This window comes from Aythya ferina (genome assembly GCF_964211825.1).
Source record: "Aythya ferina genome assembly, chromosome: 4".
Classification (NCBI taxonomy): domain Eukaryota; kingdom Metazoa; phylum Chordata; class Aves; order Anseriformes; family Anatidae; genus Aythya; species Aythya ferina.
The window spans coordinates 25,148,774-25,168,742 of record NC_140300.1 but is presented as its reverse complement, the minus strand read 5'-3'; the positions used below and the strand labels follow the sequence as shown (position 1 = coordinate 25,168,742).

At 33.5% G+C, this 19,969-nt stretch overlaps 1 protein-coding gene across 1 annotated transcript in view; it reads right to left on the bottom strand.

Moving 5' to 3' along the window:
- SLC30A9 (solute carrier family 30 member 9) overlaps positions 1-19,969 on the bottom strand; it is a 37,698-nt gene that overhangs the window by 8,766 nt on the left and 8,963 nt on the right. The window contains exons 5-16 of the mRNA XM_084518599.1: positions 19,307-19,399; positions 18,814-18,896; positions 17,135-17,193; positions 16,290-16,357; positions 13,411-13,513; positions 10,066-10,121; positions 8,621-8,756; positions 8,178-8,217; positions 7,654-7,725; positions 7,063-7,170; positions 5,596-5,761; positions 1,243-1,372 (exon numbers count right to left, since the gene is read on the bottom strand). Coding sequence (XP_084374725.1) covers positions 1,243-1,372; positions 5,596-5,761; positions 7,063-7,170; positions 7,654-7,725; positions 8,178-8,217; positions 8,621-8,756; positions 10,066-10,121; positions 13,411-13,513; positions 16,290-16,357; positions 17,135-17,193; positions 18,814-18,896; positions 19,307-19,399 — 1,114 coding nt within the window. The remainder of the gene's footprint in view (positions 1-1,242; positions 1,373-5,595; positions 5,762-7,062; positions 7,171-7,653; positions 7,726-8,177; positions 8,218-8,620; positions 8,757-10,065; positions 10,122-13,410; positions 13,514-16,289; positions 16,358-17,134; positions 17,194-18,813; positions 18,897-19,306; positions 19,400-19,969) is intronic.

Genomic DNA, 19,969 nt, shown 5'->3' with positions numbered 1-19,969 from the left:
CAATGTTGGCTTGACAACTGACACAGGGTTACTACATGGAGCTACAATGACCTGTATATGAAGCAGTTGTCAATCTAGAACCAACCCAAGAAAAGAAACAGTGAAGGTTCTACGCAAGGGAAGGGAATAGTGGGTAAAGAACAAAAATTAGCAAGGACGCAAAGGAACTGGGACTCAACAATTTAAAAAAAAAAAAAAAAATCAAGCAAACCTGCATTGCCCCAGTTACACAAACTTAATAGCACTATTCCTTCCAAAAACATATTAAATTGAAATCCAATCCACACACAAATCACATATTGCACTATATAATATACATCTTTTATTATTATTAAAGGGTGGTGCTTTTTATAAACTCACACACTGACTAATGGCTTAAAAATTTGCAGTAATTAAATGTAAATTCAGATAACTGCTAAGTCATGTTTAATGGACAGACATAATATGCAGACATCTAATCTTCATTTTGAAAGGGTAGCAAAGAAAAATCTTACAGCTACGCATACAGATGCGTATAAGAAATTGCTACCAGTGAAAACAGATGGATAAGCAAAAACATTTTGCCTACTTAAAACTCTCTGTAGTTTAGACAAATCATTCTTTACTTCAAACTTCATAGCTTTGCCAAGTAAAATTCAACTGAGAGGGGTTTTGCATTTCTGTATTGAAGAGAGGGATTAAAAAAAAACTTCTCTGAACTACTCTAGATTCGGAGACAGACACAGATGTTTAATGCTGTCAAAATGCTAAGTCATGTGATGCAAGCAATCCATACTCAAGCCCAGTCTGAATGGCAGGACCTGTAAACCGTAACTGCATCTTCAGCACCCAAAGTGAATGCCTCTGCCAAAACAGACACTTATTCTCACGTGACAGGCTTCTAGTTTTAACCAGAGTTCTTGCAACTTAATAAATACTTATTTGATGAACTATGTTCTTAATAACATGATTTTAGACAAGTCTGCATTTTCTAGTGAAAAGCTGAATTAAAAATCTGCCCTTCTTCCTACCCAGCCCTCGCTAAGCTTGTTTCTATAATGGCTCTATTTCAGCAGCACATTAACACGATTCTGTGTGCAGATGCAGTGTTCGGAACACATTAACACAAAGTAAAGACATCTACAAACCTTCAAAATGAAGAAGTCATTTTCAAGTCTTGAAAAAACTTTTTTTAAAACATACTTGAAGTTAGAAAGCAAAATCAAATGCTGGAGGTAACAAAATCATTTTGTTTAAACATACCTGTAGCAGCTGTTCAATGTCTTGTTTTTCCAGGTAAGAACGAGTAACGACCCGCCCATCAAAGTCTACTTCTGCCTTGAATCTCACTTTACTCATTCCCATGTCTGTGGCTTTCACATCATGAATTGCTCTGAAACGCAGAGTTTTTAAAGAAAAGTAGAACACCACTAAGTAAATAACTAGCTAGTTTGACTTCTGGCGTTAACAATATTGATACAGTAACATGATCAATTAATTTTAAAAAGGTCACTGCCTTTGACTAACGTATCCTCATTTTGTTACCACACATTTCCATTAAATACTTTATATTTATTTAATCATTGCACCTCTTCCACGGATACCTGCTACACCAACACAAATATCCCACATCCTTGAAGGGCTCACTACAATAAGAGACAGACTACAAGAAGCAAGGTAGATTCAGAACTAGATTAGTAGTATTTGAAAAACAAGCTTTTAAGTTCAACTTATTTGCTACTACGCAGGGTTTTTTTGTTCTTGTTTTGCCTTCTCCTACTCTAGAACATAATTTATTCTGCAATGAAAAAAATACATACAACTACTGAAAAATTTTCAAGTATCCTCAATTCTGACATGAAGAAAAATGATACATTGCCAGATATTGGAAGTACTCATTGCAATTCCAAAAGCGTCCTTTCCTAGATAACTACACAGTCTGTAAAGATATGATTTGGAGAATTTCCCATTCTTATTATTCCTATTTCCTATATACTTAATATATGAAAAAGTTGTGGATAGTGTATTTGGAACTCATTTTTACAAGTTTCAAAATTTTGAAATTCTTTATTCCAACATTTCTGAGGCAAAAGAGCAAAACAAATATCTGAGGTCAACTGCAGACAAAGTTCTCGTGAATGTTTTATTGACAGAAAAATTCAATCTTAAATTTTTAAATTCTAACGTAACATTTAGACAAAGCAATAAAGCTCACATGATAGGAAGTACTATTTTTTTCCCATTTGTTTTACTAAATTGTGCAATTTCACAGCATCTTTAGAATTAGCATGCCCTTTTCTCTTAAGCAAATTTTCTCTTCCCAACCAGAAAGGTTGCTTCCCATCTGAATGCTTATAAATTAGAAATAACTTCACAAGAGGTGCAGGGAGAAAGCAGAAGGCAAGTATTTCTGAAGTAGCCTGTTCTCCCTACAGAGAGCAGCCAACAGAGAACAGGAGGCAGAAGTTTATGATTATCAGTTACAGAAAGTGTTTGTGGAAATTCTCTTATAATACTCTAATTCTATTTCTTTGTGTGTCAAGAACTTTAAAAAAAAAAAAAAAAAAGAAATAGAATGAACTAAATATAGACACAGCGAAAAAAATCATAGCAAATATTTAAGCAGATTAGAAGTACTATCAGCGTACTGGTAGCAATAAAGAATTTCCAGCTCCAATCAAATTTGTACAGCAATACTGTGGGACGCTACCAAATCAAAACGATATTAACTGGAGTTAACTTGCATCAAACCATCTTCTCATACAAGAGGGTATTTAAGGTAACAGATGTGTTTCAATGAGGGTTATTGAAGGGAATTCAAATCCATGAGATTAAAAAATGTTGAAGATACATCAAGAGCTAAGAAAGAAGATAAAAGATCTGTCAGACCCTAATTAGATGATAACTTGATAACAGAATTCAGTGGAATGATGCATATTCTGTAAATGCAGAAAAAAATCTACCTACTCATAACCTGCCCAGGGAAGATAAGACCATAAGTCAAGGGGAGAAAATCACAATTCCAAATACAAGCATACCAGCTAAAGCTTAAGTTACAAAGCTTGTTGGTGGCTAGAACATGCTGTGAACTCAACTAAGGAAAAAAGCAAGTTCCACACTTGACTATTGTCAAGAAGTTCAATTTATGAGTTTTGAGCCATCAGTAGTAATTTTTCATGTTTAAAAAAAAAAAAAAAAAAAAAAAAAAAAAAAAAAGATTTTACAACAGAACAGTAGCACAATTACCTAATAGTTTTTACAATTAATTAAAATTGAGGATGAAACTGTCACCAAAAATAGTTGACACCTAGGGGCCCATGATTACATTCCATAAAAACAGGATGAGGACAGTCTGTACCAAGTCATATATTTTATCTCACAGTTCCAAAAGCTTAACCTCCTAACGTTTCAGTTAAACTCAACACAAAGGTTTAGGCACCAAAAATTTGTGAACAAGAGTTACAAATGGAATGTTCATGTAGCAAAAAATAAAATCAAGTAATTTTGTAGCCAAGAATAACTGTGAAAGACCATTCTAGTTCACAAATTAAGGGCTACAGCTAGAAATTATTAAGCAAAAGGAAAAGAAATGGGAAATAAATGAGTTTAAAAAACAGAAACAAATTGTCCAGGAAACCGACAGGAATGGAAAAAGGCAATCACTGTTGGTGATAAAATCAAAAGAAAATAAAACTTGGTTTGTAAGGATAGCAGAAACAAAAGATAACCTGGAAACAAGCCTTCTACTAGATGGAAATGACAGAATTGCTACTAATGATACTGAGTAGGAAGAAACATGTAATAAGCATCATCATCTTAATCTGAAAAAAGCTGAACAATAAACTAGTAAAAACACTTCTCTTAGTAACCAACAAGCATACTGGACATTTAAAAGAAAAAAAAATGTTTCTAATTCATCAGGCTCTGTAACTTGTATTTGACAGTCAGAAGAACTAGGAATAACTGTGAAAGCCAATTAATTTTTCATCTTGCAACACTAATGAGAGTGGGGAAAAAAAAGATTAACACTGTGCAAAAATTTAAGAATTACAAATAAGACAATCCATTTCATTAAAGACAATTTCACCTGACAACCAAAGGCAAAATAGTGAAAAAGGTGGAAAAAAAATATATATTAACAGCATTAATATCAGTCATTAAGGCTTTAGTAAATGTAGGTCTTGTCAAACAAACTCTGTAAAAAAAAAAAATTCAAGTTTTAGCTGAAAAAAGATTAGCAAGAGAGATCATTTATTTTAGTACTACAGCAGTTAGTACTGTCTGATGAGTCGAATAATTTATAATTAGTAGTGGAACATGATGTTCAGACAATCTATTGACAGAATAGTAGATTATGAATGGTGATGGCATGGGGAAATAAAAATCAGAGCTTCTGGATCCTTTGGTCAATTTGGATCTAAAATATCTTCTGATGAATACTAAACAATTCTCCTTCACATATATCCTCTTCATATCTTGCAGAAACATTAAAGATTGCAAACCCTCTCTCAAAGAACGAGAGGACTGTTTTGAGAAGAAGCAACTGCAAAAAGGAGGATTGCATTGAAAACTCAGGTATAGTCAGTTCCTTACTAAGTCTTCACTTTGTTATTATCCTATGTGCTTCTTTAAAATTAAGTTAATTTCTGTTATAAAAATGCTTTCATCAAGGAGATGAACTAAATCTGCTCTGTTCATAAGTTATAGCTGCCTAAAAAACTGAGTATAACGTAAGTGGTGTCTGGGACAGGAAAGATTTCAAGATTCCAGCTTGGGACAAGAAAGAGCCAACAATCTGTGTACTTTGGATATGAAATTCAGGAACAATTGAAAGAAGCTAATTTTCATGTCGTCGTGTTGTGTGTCATCCCCCCCCCCATAACTTGGGAATGACCACAAATAATAATAATAAAAAGAACTAAAATACTGTGGACAATTTACTTGAAAATACATTTCTGACTAAAGATTAAGAAGAAAACAAAAATGTTTTTGCTTCTAAATTAAGGTTAATAACGTTAAAGTAATCTAAAACAGCTCCTTAAAAGCATTTAAACAAGATTTCAGAATTACGATGAGCTGTAAGTTTGTTATTTCAAATTACAGATATCCAAAGGAAGAGAAATTAGCACTGAATTCATTCCGTAAACATCTAGCGTGCAGAATCTCTTGGAACACTACTGCAGCACTTCACTGCCAGCTGTAACAGAATCCCATACACTGAATGTTAACAGTAACATCGAATTAAAACATTTAAGTATTATAAGCTATGAAAGCAACATTGTGGCATCGTTTCTGTTTGCATTTCATGTATTTGAAGTTACTTTTATATTTGTCATGACCTCATTAAGTCATGCGACAATTCTGGTAATTAATGTAGCTGTTGGAACATATATGCAATTTCATTTCAGCTGTGGAGTGTATGAGAGGTAAGAGCATGCACTTATTACATTTTTAGCATAGAAGTTAGTAATAATTAAGTCTAAAAATCCCAGTATAGAAAACTGAAAACAATCTCACCAGATTTCTCCTATGTAAGTGCTTGAACTATTTTTTCAAATGTTATTTTCCTATTTTTTGCTGTTCTTAGTAGAGTTTTTGAATTATAAAGATTCTCACCTTACTACAGGATCACTTTCCAGTAATTCAGTAAGTCGCTGCAGCTGTTCAGGCTGAATGGATCGTCCCAGCAGGGCTTCAGTGTTAGTGTAGATAAGAAATGCTGACACAGTTCCTAACAAAGTTCCAACACCTAGAGACCCCACGCTGTCATAATATGGGTTTCCTAAACAAGACACCTCAAATTAGTTTGAGAGCATTTCTAAAACATTCCAGATAATTCAGATTTCACACTGAAAGTACTACAGTTTGAGTGTCTTGTTTTGCTTTTTGTTTGTTTTGATTTAGGTATTAGCAGTTATTTACTACCAAGGGACACAAATTTAGAAGAAAAAAGTTATCTTAAGAAGATCTCAAGTACCTCCTCTCACTCAGCTGGAAAACATCATACTCTCCTTTCTCCTACAGGACTGATGAGTAGTCTTCAGTTTTTTGGAGTTTCCAGGTATAGACTTAAATTTATGAACATAAAATTCTATAAATTTAAACACAGGTAGTAGCACTACTAGAAGTCTTTGCTCTTTTATCAGTAAAGCAACATTGTTTTATAAAAATAATTATATAGCCATTACTTTGATGGAAGACAGAACAGACTTCCTGCATGATTTTTCCTACCAACTCAAATGCTTGCAATTATTAACCATTCCTGGAATACAGTATTTACATAATGGATGTTAAACATGTATTTACTGAAATTCAGATTGGTAAAAGGAGTACTGTATTTTTTAACTTTCTGAAGGAAACTAGAGATGAAATTAATTTTTATACAGAAGTCTTTGTTTAAAAAAACTTGCAACTAATTCATTGAAAGCCACAAACACAAAAAGACATTAAAAAAATATTAAAAAAAGAGTCAAAGCCTCAAAAGAGGCAAATAACCAATCTTCCATCTAATAAAATTTAACTGTGTAAAGACAGACTTTGAATCAGTTACAGATCATCCAACCTGCACAATTTGGTTTATCCAGAATTGTTCAGGAACAGTTATTAAATAAGATAATGCTAACACCACTATGTAGCAAAAGGAAGGGAAAAACTGCCTCCTTAAATTCTCCCCACATGCATGTGGGGCTGCATACCACTGAATAAGGTAGTTCAAATTATGTAATACCATTAAGTCATTTACATATGTGACTATAATAAACATACTTCCAAAATCTCTCAGCTTGTCCGGTAAAATAGCTCAAAAGGAAGCTAGTTCCATTCACATGCAAGTACTCTTTCAGGTTTAATCCCATCAATAACTGACATGAAAAAAATATATATTTTTTTATTTTATATATCTTAAATTCAAACTACTGGAAATCAGATCAGAGAACAGCATAAACCTCTGGAAGCCCACACAGTGCAAGTACTGGAAAAGAGCAGAGCTAGATTTAGAGTCAACCAGTATAAGCCAAATAATCTGTGTTCATATAATGCACATTAAGAATATTCAGCTTGCCTCAGTTTGAGGCAGAATTTCACCTGTTAAGGAAGTCAGACCCATACAGGTAGCAGCTACAGCCACACTCAGAACTGCTGCAGCATCCTCCAGTAACACCACATTGGTACTAGGATCACGACTCTGAACAACTGTGTAAACAAAAAAAATTACATTGCTTTGGAAGTCTTAGCTTTACTACATTGTGCACAGTACTTTATAAGCAATATTAATACTATCAAATTAAAAAAAAATAATCTGTAAGTATATAGTTGTAAACTGAATTTTTATGTGTGCTCACACTTGAAAGCATTCATAAGTACAAAGAGCAAACCCTGTGCAAATTATGGAAACAATTATGGAAGCTTCTCCAAAACATTTGAAAAATGTAAAGCAGCATTTATCCAAAAAAACAGAAGTTCTTCAGTAAAAATATTTAATTAGCGCTACTTAAATCAACAGGTTTTCACCTAATTTGTAAAATGTATTTGTTACTAGAATAGAGAAAATAGATCAATAAAACAAGGGGAATCAGGAAGGAAGAAGAGACAAAAATGTTTCCATTATAAAGCAGCTACTAGTAAATAGATTCTGTTTTAAATAACCACATACCTTACTGCTATAATGACACATACCATATTGATAAAATGACAGACCCTTGGCTCGAGCACTCCTGCGGATTTCATTTATAGCAACAAGAAGGGTAGCTGAAACAACACCAATGTAGTAGTTGAAAATGGTTAGAGGCAAAAAAAAAAACAAAAAAACACAGCTTGTTTTCATTTTGAAAGGGAGGAACAACTTTTCTTTGTATTATAGCAATAAATCATGAAGAAAACTGATACTTTGACAAATCAGAAAGTAGCCTTCTTTTCTACATACATTTCCTCAAAAAAATCAACAACAGTTACATACACTGATAGTTAAATGCCAAAAAGGCATTCTACATAGGCACTCACATAATGCATTCTTCAACTTCTGATTAGATAAGTTTGATAAGGAAAGTTATCCCACTTCTTTTGTTCACCACAATTGTCACCAACAAAGCTTAAAACTTTACTGTTGTGTAAGCAAGGACTAATTGTTACTGTAATTATTCACAGCATACCCTCAGAGATTTAAGAATACTGAAATAAAAATATTTCTTGGAACTACATACCTCCTTCAGATACCAATGACCCTGCTAAAATGCAATATGCCTGTATGGAAGAAAAACAAAAACACCTCTCAGTTACTGTTATATCTATATTTGTACATCACCACAGACTGGCAAAATGCAGCAATTCCAGAACAATATTACACACTATAAACAGAAACAAATGATCCAAAACCAAACAAACAACCACCAATATTTGAATTATGCAATATAATGTAAAATAGAAAAAGGTGAAAAGGGAAGATAAAGGGTTTAAAGAATAGCTAAAATGTAACAAGATTTTTTTGTCTTCAAAACATTGTCATTAAGGATGGTTTAAGTTAATTGTGTTAGGATTCAAACTGACTCAGGAAGTGAATTTCAGATGGTATTATTATTTTCTATTAAGTCAGCAGTGTCAAGTACACTGTACAATAAAGTACAATAACAAAACAAGATTAGCTTACCCAGAGAAGAGATTCTATAGGATGAGGGTGGAGTAAACCCATGATCCCGTGATACCAAGAAAGTCCTGCACCCATCATGAAAATGCCCACCCCACTAATCAGGGAAGCAATATAGCGCATGTTTGTGAAACCATACCTAGATGAAAACAAAATTATTTAGGACAATAAGCTACTGTATCTCTGCAGACATATCTACAAGCTTTTTCCCTGATTTTTTATTTTTTTTTTTTACATGTCTTAGATTATCAAGACTGATGTCTATTTATGATACAGGTGCTAAATCCAACATAAAACATGAAAAAAAAGGTATTTGAAAAATAGTATCTAATACATACAAAGAAATCAAGCATTGATATTTATTTCCTTTTTAAATAAACTTTTTACACAGCAGTACTAGCTCTTGTGTGGAGATTAATGTTTTTTGTGACTATAAAAAAAATATATGCAGCTAACCTACATTTTTGTTTTGGTATTAATGTAAAGAGAAGAAAACTTGCAAAATCTTTGGGTAGTACAGTTAACTGCAAACCTTCAACATTTGCAGTCTTTATGAGTAATATTACTTCACCTCTTCCCTCTAAAGTGTACCTTTATTTTTTTTCTGATATTAACTGCTACTACAAACAGAATATTCCTTCGGTAACATTTAAAAAGCAATAGCTTGAAAGACAAACACTACGGAAGATGTGAAAAACTTGAGTGGAAGGAGATGCAAATAATATTTTGACAAATTTAAAACACAAATTTGAAAAACACATTTTTCAAATTACCTGTAGAGCTCTTAATGAAGATAAATCTTAACTAATTCTGTAAATCAGGCATATAATGAACTATTGCTTGCAGAAATAATAACTTGCCCAAATATGTGAAGCGTAAAGCATTTTAAGACCAAGGAAATATCATGGAGACTACAGCTTGTAATGTTCATGATGCTGTAAGAATATAGAATTAAAACCCCTGTTACTAAGATAAAAACAGTACTTTAAGTCAAACACATCTCCTTACAACACAAGTAACTTCCTTGCAGAAAAGCACTTTGTTGAAAATAGCTGACAGGAATGATTTTTTTTAGTTTTATTTAAAAAAAATGTTGCTGTTCACATGAGCAATATCTACAAAAAAAAATCTATTCCTTTAAGTTATCCATTGGAAGAGGCAGATGAGACCAGAATAACTTGAAGGAACAAAGCCAATTAAAATAGTACACATCAAAAAACACACCACAACAAAAATCATGAAATATAACATGCATCAAACCACTGAAGCTAAAACTCCGCCAGTTTGGCAGAAATCAGCATTCTTACTTTTTTCTACCATAAAAGCAGAAACACTGCATTTCTGATCAGTATGAAATGGCACATTTAAAAAGGATAAGTTGATGCACAAAGAACTCATCTTACTCCTATATATGATTACTGAAACCATTATTTACTCCAAAAGCTTACGGATGACTAGGGTCAGGTGTCCTTGCAGACTGACTGATGCCCAAAGCTAACAGTGCCTACATAGGACAAAAAAGAAAAAAAAAAAAAGTTGAAAAAATATTAGAAACATTCAATTTCAACTAAACTTGAAAGAGAAATAGAAGTAGAAGCAATATACTGATTTACACGTGCTTTCTTACTGAAATTTTATTACAGCTGGAATATAATCCTCAACCCTATAATCAATGTATCCATATATATACACACACACATATCAACCCAATAACCCTCTCCCCCCCACGAAAATTGTTAATTATAACTTTCCAGATTTTAGAATTGCGACTACATCTACTACATGTGATCACAGCAGTTATCACTGTGTAGTTATAGCACAACATTACATTTTGTACAGTACATGTAATCACAAGAGTTGTCACTTCTTCATTGTGAAAGAATGTAGTTCTTCAGGAAACAAAACTATTTTAATATACCCCTCTCAAAGAGGAATTACACAGAGCCTACAGTGACGACATATAATTTTGAAGCAATAATCTCATACTGCAGCTTCTTTCACTACTGAACTTAATATTCTCCATACTGAACAAAAATAATATTTTGAAGGAAGAAAACCCTTGCTATCTAAGTGGAATATCTGGGACATTTAATTAGGCATGGATTAAAATATTGATGCAGTAAATTATAAACCTAGGCCTCAAATTTGCAAGTACATGCTTTTATTTTAGGAATGTGGTTACATCTAAACATAATAAGAAGTATTAGAATTGACTGAACACTGTAGGTTTTGCAGTAGGCAAACTGCTTTGAGGCAGCAAGGCTTCTCCTGTGATTTCCCCAAAACCCACGCTGTTAAATATTTGAACACAAAACCAGCTTCCCAATGAAACCTTTAACTTCCACATTTTAAAAACTGTATTGCTTTTCTACTTGCAACTGGTAGAGAATTCCACTATCAAACTTGATTCACCTATACATCGACGAATTTGGACAAATGAAAATTGCATGCTTTAAAGCTGTCTCCCCATAAATTTCCTTAAGTATATTCACTTGAGTTAATAGCATTCTCTTCACTTTACAGCTGGAACATCTGAAAGGTTGTCTAAGACCATTTACAGAAAAAATAAGAAACACACCAGAAGTTCTCAATACAGTCCTTTCAGACCAACAAATGTACGAAGTATAAATGAAGTAGAAAGGCGGCCTCAATTACGTTAAAACGATTGAATTCTGTCCTAAGGTTCTGGGCATTCTTCAAATTTAAGGAAACACAAGACAGTTCCATTTTATAGCAATCACAAGCTACCCAAGGACTCCCTTTGTTTGAACTTCAAGAGGGTTCCAGCCACTCATCTTCAAGTACTTTGTTTGTTTCCAAAGACTTGCTTTATCAAAAACAGAAAAAAGGATTCCCTCTACACTAGGATGAAGTGAGATTTCAAGGTCTCCTGATGTATGTCTCAAGCATGCTAAGGAAAATAGTGGAAAAATCAGCATAAATTTTGTCCCTGCACACCAATGCTACGCACCCAGCTCTGAGTCTGCACACCACCTTATCAAAGTAAGTGTGCACTGCATGTAGCCACTAAGGCAATCTAGTAAAAGAAACCATGATGCTCAAATTCTCACCATTCTTTTACCAACAGATGACTAACAAGTCTATTATTCTCTTACCATAACTTGAAATACTCTTACTGTCAGGCAACATTTAAACAAAATAATATAGAGGTGTATTTTGTATGTCATCTTAGTTTCAACTCCTGCTGATGATCCATGAAATAGCTGACTGTAGTTCTACTTACTACAACTCCTCTCTTTCCACTTGCTTCTAAAAACCTTTTATAATCTACGTTCTGACTTGTCTCATTCTTACCTTAATAGAAATTAAAATACATAATTTAGTTTCTGAAGTACCAGGACACACACTCAGTGCCACTTCAAGATGACAAATACATTGTTCTTGTCTGGGACAGGCAGGGATCAAGCAGAGAGGAGTGAGCACGTAAACCAAATCACAGGCATTTGGTTCTGACGCTGCTTCCAAAAGATAAGGCTGGTCACATTATGCATATGCATTGTGACAAACAAGGTTAAGGCTATTTCCTAATGTTTGCATCTTTGAGTAATATTTTAACCCATTTAACCTTTTTCAGTGCACTTTCATCCTGTTAGACAAGGGGAATGTAAGTTGCTACAGAGGTAGGGAACAATGACTTATATGGGGGAAAAAAAACACAGTATCTTGAAATAAAAGAAGTAACTGGGGAGGGGGACAGAAATAATGTAGATGTATTACAAATAGAATTACCTCAGCAGAAACACTAGTTAAAACCAGTTTTATATATAGTTACAAATGACTCTTTCTAAACTCTGCATTTAAGGTTTCTAGACTAGGTCAACTATTCTACTGTTAGTTTATAAATTCTTCAAATTACTGACATTAGTATAAGGAATAAAAGAACAGCCACAGAAGTCTGTAGGAATCACTAATAGAAACCACTAGTTTTGGCATCTAAATGTGCAACAGGGTAACAACAGCTTGGCATTCAGATTGTGGAACAGCAGGAAGAGCTCTGCGTTCAGCAGTGTTTCTAAGTAATGTGCATTTCTGACAAAATATGCCTTCATCTTTCTACAGTTAGATAAAAACTGTACATAATAACATTCCATTTAAAGTGAGATTTGCACTTGTCTCCAGGAAACTGAAAAAGAAAAAAGTACGTGTCCACTACAAGTGCACACAAAAGAGTACATCTTGCTCCCCCTACGTGCCTGTGTAGCTTGTCACACTCTGGGCAGGCTTTGTAATCTGTATTACTAAAACCACCAATTATTTAATAATTGAGCAACACGCATAAACACCCTCTCCCAGGTGTAACTGTTCAGTTAAAAACACTTTAAAGGAACATTAGATTAAATATTAACTTTTTCTTCTTAAACTGTATTACTAAGCAGCACGTAAACCATACAAGTCAGTACAAAAAAAACAATCACAGGTATTTAACAGGAAGAACAATGTAAGAGACATATTACACAGCTGAATCTGAAAGGCATTTTTAGTAAGAGTTGCTGCTAATAAACTCAGAGTATCTAGGCTTCTTTTCCAGACCAACATCATTTACATTCTACCTTTGAAAAGAAAAAACATTCTGCCATTCACTCAAATCCTTCTAAATAAAATGCTTTCATTTCTCTGGCATTTACTATTTAGACATTTATTATAGGCAAACTAATGAACACTAGCAAACTGAATTATTGCTTTCAAATGTATTACAACTACTATAAGTAATTATTTTGCAAGAATAAAGACAGATACAAGTGCTAACCTAAGCAGCATAGAAAAATACTCACCTGGTTGCATGTGTCTGCTAAAGAATGTATAGCTTCTGAAAACATACTTGCAGAACCCGTGTAAACCCAAGCAAGTAGCTTAAAGAAAAAATTCAACCCATTTCTGAAAACAAAGAGAAGAAATAAGCTAAAGAACACCAGAATTTCAGTCTTTAGTATTTTCAGTAAAAACACAAGCACTATATAGACATGCATTACCTGCCAGCAAGTAGTGAAACTAAACATTAGTTCATTAGAGACCTGTACGGGCAGATAAGGCATACACACGTTCGGCATGTTTATTGTGCTAAAAAAACCTTTCAGCAAGCAAAAAAAGCAAAGATATACAATTAATTTTTCCAAAATCATTAATTTCTAAGCAATCCTGAATAAACTACACTTCCTTTCTGACTTCACAAGTCAGAAAGACTAACTGCCTATCTATATATGCATCAAGATTTTTCCCCTCAGTGGAAAAACAGCCTTAATTTCCTTCTCTCTTATTTTAGTCCTTTGCCTCCTATCTAGCCCCTCCTACTACTGGAGTGGAAAGTTTCTCACTCCAATCTCAGCTGGAAAATTCCTAATAGGAAGATGCCAGACGGGAAGATAATGTAAAAATTATCAATGGGGCTTTCTCCACAGAGATGTCCAATGTGCCTTGTCAAGTATTTTTTTTAGGTTAAAAATAAGCATTATGTTACAGTGTATACAGAGCAGAGTAACTATTAATGGTAAAATTTAATTAATTACATTCTGATAACGGATGTTCGAAGTATGAATCAGTAGTCTGGTCATTACAGTCACAGCTTATAGTCTGATTTCCTTTGTACTATCTTCTCCTCTTTCCCTTTAAATACATTTCAGCTTAGATTATTGTTGATTTTTAAAAGTATTCAAATTACATTCTCTTAGAAATGTGTGTATGCTCTCAAATGAGAGTATATGAACTTCTTGAAGAGAGAGGTAGCAATCTTTTCTATATCTCCTTCCATGCAAAGACCTGAATATGCTGTACCATATTTGTTTTAGTCTCAGGAGAAAATCTTAACTTTTACCAAAGCTAGGTAAAGTCTGAAAAATATTTACTGCAATGTTTTGAACATCATGCCAAGAAATAAAATTTAAAATCCAAAAACTGCTACTTCTAAAATACACAGTATTTTCCAGTAAGCCTCTCTTCTGCACCTAGAAAATAAGCAGTTTTGTTTAAAACAACTCTTTGCATTTGTGTTCCAAAATCTGTAAGGCACACATTCACCAACAAAATGAAAAAAGTATTGTTTTTTGAAGTGTTGAAACAAATATGCAATACATCCTCCTTGTTGCCAGAAGTACTGCCAATTTTAATGTAAAGCCTAAATTTAGTTGGTAACTTTAAAATGTACTGATGCATGGGGAGAATCAGGGTTTCTTTGAAAAAATACACAAATGCAAAAGCAGATCAAAATCACCTATTTAAATCAAGTTTTTTCGATTTAACAATTTAAATAACAATTAGAACAAATTCAAATACAACAATCCAGAGAGAACTCTAAACTGGAAAAATTAAAGAGCATTAATACCTCCCATTATACATTTAACATCCTGAATTTGTTTCAAAAATAGCCATGTGAAAACCCTGACAGACACACGGAGAACAGGAATTACAGGGAATTGAGAAATATATATGGTGAATTGTATCATCATGTGATTGTCCACAGCAGTTTGTCTTACAGCAAAAGTTATCAGTCTGATTTACATAACTATTCTTGTCTACCTACATAAAGCATTTATACTTCTGAAGAAAGCATGGTAAAAAAAAGTCAAAATTGAAAATCAAAACATTCAGATTCATTACGGATCTATGAAAAAAAGCATTTAGGTTCTAGATTTGAGAACTAACCATATTTCATCATAGCTATTTCCAAACAAGCAGCAACTTGTCATCAAGTATTTGAGAACTGCAAGAGATCAAGAGATACTGTAACTTCTTTAAAAAAATAAAATAAAGTTCCACAGAAAAACTGTGGAACATCCATACTAGCAGTAACTATATTTTTTAAACTTAGAAATCTTAGAAAACTTAGTAAATTCAGAGGGAAGTTTTCAGTCAAATGAGTTTCATGTTTTTTCCTTAGGCAAAAAGCATGTAGTTTTGTAGGAAAACTTCAAGAGATATTTCTTTCTCAAAGTCTTGTTTCTCATCACACACACACAAAAAAATCATTTTTCCCTAAGTTTCTATTTTGCTCTTTTATACTGATAGTGTCTTAGCAAATAAAAATTTCATAAATAAGTTTTATTATAAATATTTTCACGGGTTATAAGATGCATATTTTAGCCATTCTGAACTTTCCAGCAATCCTGAGAAAAATTTAACATACCTTTGTCTATTTTGTGCCAGATAGTCACTGGGTTTATTTGTCAGGATTACTAGTTTCATTATGTTTCATTCAAATTGTAAGATGTGTGAAAAGCAGAAACCTCCTAAAACACCCCCTTATCAGTTGAAACACACTGAATAACACCAGAAAAAGGAATAATTTTCTGTTGTTATATAAAGATTGTTTAAAAGCCTCCTTTCACAAGACAGCAAGGAAAAGAACAACTTTAAATGTCTGCCTCTTCATGTCCTTCAAGATGTAGGGCTTTGCTTTAATAAACTGTTTAGCGTAATCACGTTCAAAAAATTTGCTCTTCTCTAATCAGTGATAAAACATCTCTCACCTCCATATATTGATGAATATATTTACTGAACATCTTTCCCAACAACAATGAATAAACAAATCTATTAATTTCAGTTACACAAAGGTATCTTTAGCTTGAATACACAGACTGTAGTTTCCTTTTTCAGGACAACAAAAAAATCAATGTTTTTTAATAATTGCGTAAACAAAACTTTTCCTTTTTAAACTTACATGCAAATAGCTACCATTACCACTTTCCCTGGTCCCTTGAAAAACATAGCTGCTGTACTGGAGCGTGGCTGTATAAAGAAATAAGAGATTATTAAAACAAGCCACTGAAACAAAATAACCAAATCTTGAAGACCTCATGAAGTATCTACTGAACAATTTATTAAATAAAATCTTTGTACACAGTATTGCAAAAGTGAAGATACAATTCTTGAAGCCTACTAATTACTACTGAACGTTTACCCAAACTGCAGTGGCATCGTATACATTACTACAAATGGATGGCTATAAAAAAGACAAACAACCAACAGAGCCTCCAGCCTCCACCAGGGGCCACTGCAACCATAACAACTGAAGCCAGCTGTGCAGCTGAAAGATTAAGATATCAGTCTACCGTGACAGAGTACCTACATGTAAATCTAGAGAATAGGTCTGCCTAAGCAAAGAGGAAAGGCCAAAAGTAATGCAAGGTGCAGAGCAAAGCGTTGGTGTGTTTTTTTTTGCTAAAGAAATTTATTACAGCTTAAAAACAACAATGTATTTACTACACATGTTTATGGACTATAGGTAGAATCCAAATGAAGCTGCAATTTTATTAAGAAGGCAATTGACAAAAAAAATTACCAGTGGATTACACCACCATAGTTGGAACTCATTTAAACTGGCAACCCATTTACCACTGCATTATAATCAGAGCTACAGCTGGCATATTACAGTTAAAATAAATCTTCTAGTAATATTCAAGTAGTTACGCTTATGCAACTGTTTTGTAACTTTTTTTCCCTTTGAAAGGTATTAAGTATATCTCAGAGCATTTTTCTTACCAAAATCATTAAAACAACTCTTACCTTAGTATTTCCAAAGAACTCTCTGTATTCCTTCAACAGCCTTTGGTTTCTAAATAAATCTGCAGTAAAAAAAATGTTATCATGAGTATATACTAGTAGCTAGTAGTTTCAGGAATTTCTGTTTTTTTTTTCTCTCCATACAGCAGCTAACTTCTATTAAGAGCAAGATGGTCTTACTGAATTAAAATGTTTTAAAGGGATATTTGTTTGTGAAAAAGTCCTCCCAATATTGTTCATCAGAAATACATATTATGTACTTGCACAAAATGCAAAATATAATTTGCTATGATCCCATACACTGTTTCCATTTCTGCCAACAAAGGATTACATGCAGAGGGAAAAATTCAAAATACACTATTTTGGCTAAGGTTTTTTTTGGCCTTTCAGTTTCCCAGGGTGGGGGTGATGACACCTTTAGAACCAAATTCAAACATTCTACTGCCCCTACCTCAACCTTTTTTTGCCATGATGGGGAGAAGGGAGTATGTTTCAATGCAAGTCTCTTAATTTCAATATTTTTCCTACCCGTGTATGGTGTTCAATAACTTCAAAATAAACAAAGGTATGCTACGGAAGAAGATGTAGTCCTACAAAGTTGTACAAAATACTCTGAAACAGCCAGTGGAGTACAAGGATAGTCTGTACAAAAAGGAAGTTACCACTTACAGTATACATTGTATCAGAATGCTATTATGAATAAGTAGGTTTTTTAATGTATCTTTTTTTTTCTGTATTATGCTCAAGAATTATTTTGTTTTACTATCAGGAAGTTCCAGTTGCAGAATTGGGAGAGAGAGAGAGAGAAAAAGACTTTTAAGCACATAATTGGAGTAAGTACCTTGAAGAGGTATTACCTCTCCTGAGATTTTAACTGACCAGACAGTTCAAAATCCATTAAAAGCTATACTGATTTGACTGTAGCTGCTATTGATGACAATAATAATTTCATTTTAAGCACAAGGATGACTTTTGCTTAAGATGATGGGGGGGGGAGGGTCCCCCCTTCCAAAGCAGAGACAAGCTGAACTCATTTCAGGGGAAAAATAAGTTGATAAAGATATTATATCACGACTTCGATTTATTTTATGCCTTCTGAATATTCTCCAAAACCATTTAAGATATTTATTTTTATCTAAGATGCTTCCATCCTCAAAAAAACAAAGTATGACTGTAAACCTCAACTGAATGTATTTTCTTGCTGTATCACAGAATTAATAAATTATAAGATAGTTAATAGATAACAACTGCATAGATAACAATGTGTTATACTATGCTATAAAATCTTTTTCAGTAATTGGCAATTTCAAATCTGTATGTTCTCAGTGAAATAACACACTCACCATCTAGTGGATTTCCAGTCATACTTTGTTGTTTACACTTGAATTTGGGGGGTTGGTCTGTTCTCCCATGTGCCTGGTGACAGGACGAGGGGGAAAAGGCTAAAATTGCACCAGGGAGGTTTAGGTTGGATATTAGGAAGAACATCTTTACTGAGAGGGTTGTGAGGCATTGGAATGGGCTGCCCAGGGAAGTGGTTCAGTCACCATTCCCGGAGGTCTTTAGAAGATGTTTAGATGTAGGGCTTGGTGATATGGTTTAGTGGAGGACTTGCTAGTGTTAGATCAGAGGTTGGACTCCATGATCTTCCAACCTAGATGATTCTGTGATTCTATACTCACTTTCTCTGTACTTGATCTCTTCCTCTTTGCGTCGTTTTCTTTCTCTAGCAAGAGCCTCTGGACTACCCCAAACTTCAAGAGATCTGCACAGAGTAAAAGTACCATAACAATTGCTCTACTTTATGCAAGATACACTTGATAAAACAATGACCTGTAACTTCTTTATGGTTTAACTGCATTAAAAATGACTTTCCTAAAAACAGAACATCACATTATTCTTTCTGACAAGAAGCCACATATTACTTTGCAGAACAAAAAAAGGGAGAGAGGATGCATGGGACAAGTTTTTCATCTTTGGACACAAGAAACATACCCTCCAGTTTTATATATGCCATGTAATTATTACAAAAATAAGGATATAAAATGTGTTCAGATAAAAAATAGAAAACATTATTGCCCTTTTACATTGTAAACCTGAGTTCTAAAAGTTCTCTCTCATATAATGCATTTTATTAAATGATTCAAACATTTCCTTCAAAAAAAATGACCTTACTTTGCCTCTACATCCGACCTCAGGTACACAGTGAAAGTCTCAGTGTCATCATGTGGGCTTCGTCGTTTAATTTTCCTCAGCTGGTCTAAATCACTGAGGAAAGCAGAGAAAGTTTAATGGAAAAAAAAAATGCATATTATTCTAATTCTACTTTTGTATCTGTGTGATCTTCCACAGTTTCATTATTAATTCACGGTACAAAAAAAATGAACTTGTTTACTTGAGCCAGGATAGATACAACACATAAAAAAGCAAGCTGTCAATAGGAAGTTATTGAAAACCACTTTGTTTTCCACAGTCAGAAGTGCAAATCATGTCCTCATACTATGAACTATCATACATGGAAGACAGAGCAATAAAACATTTCCAGTGAATGATCTGAATGTAAGTGATTGTATACAAGTACTCGATTAGAAGGCTAACAGATTAACACTTCTAAATGAATATCAGAAGTCACATGACATGAAAAGTTAACAAATGCATCCTTAAAAACTGTGCGACCAGGGTAAGCTGCAAAAGGTGGGAAATAAAACTACGTTGGGGAGCCAATAAATTCTCTGTGATGACCTACGTATTAGGACATCTAAATTTCATTTAGAAGCATCTTAAAAAAAAAATAAAAACAAACAGACAAAAAAAATACCAACACCAAAGAAAACAGTA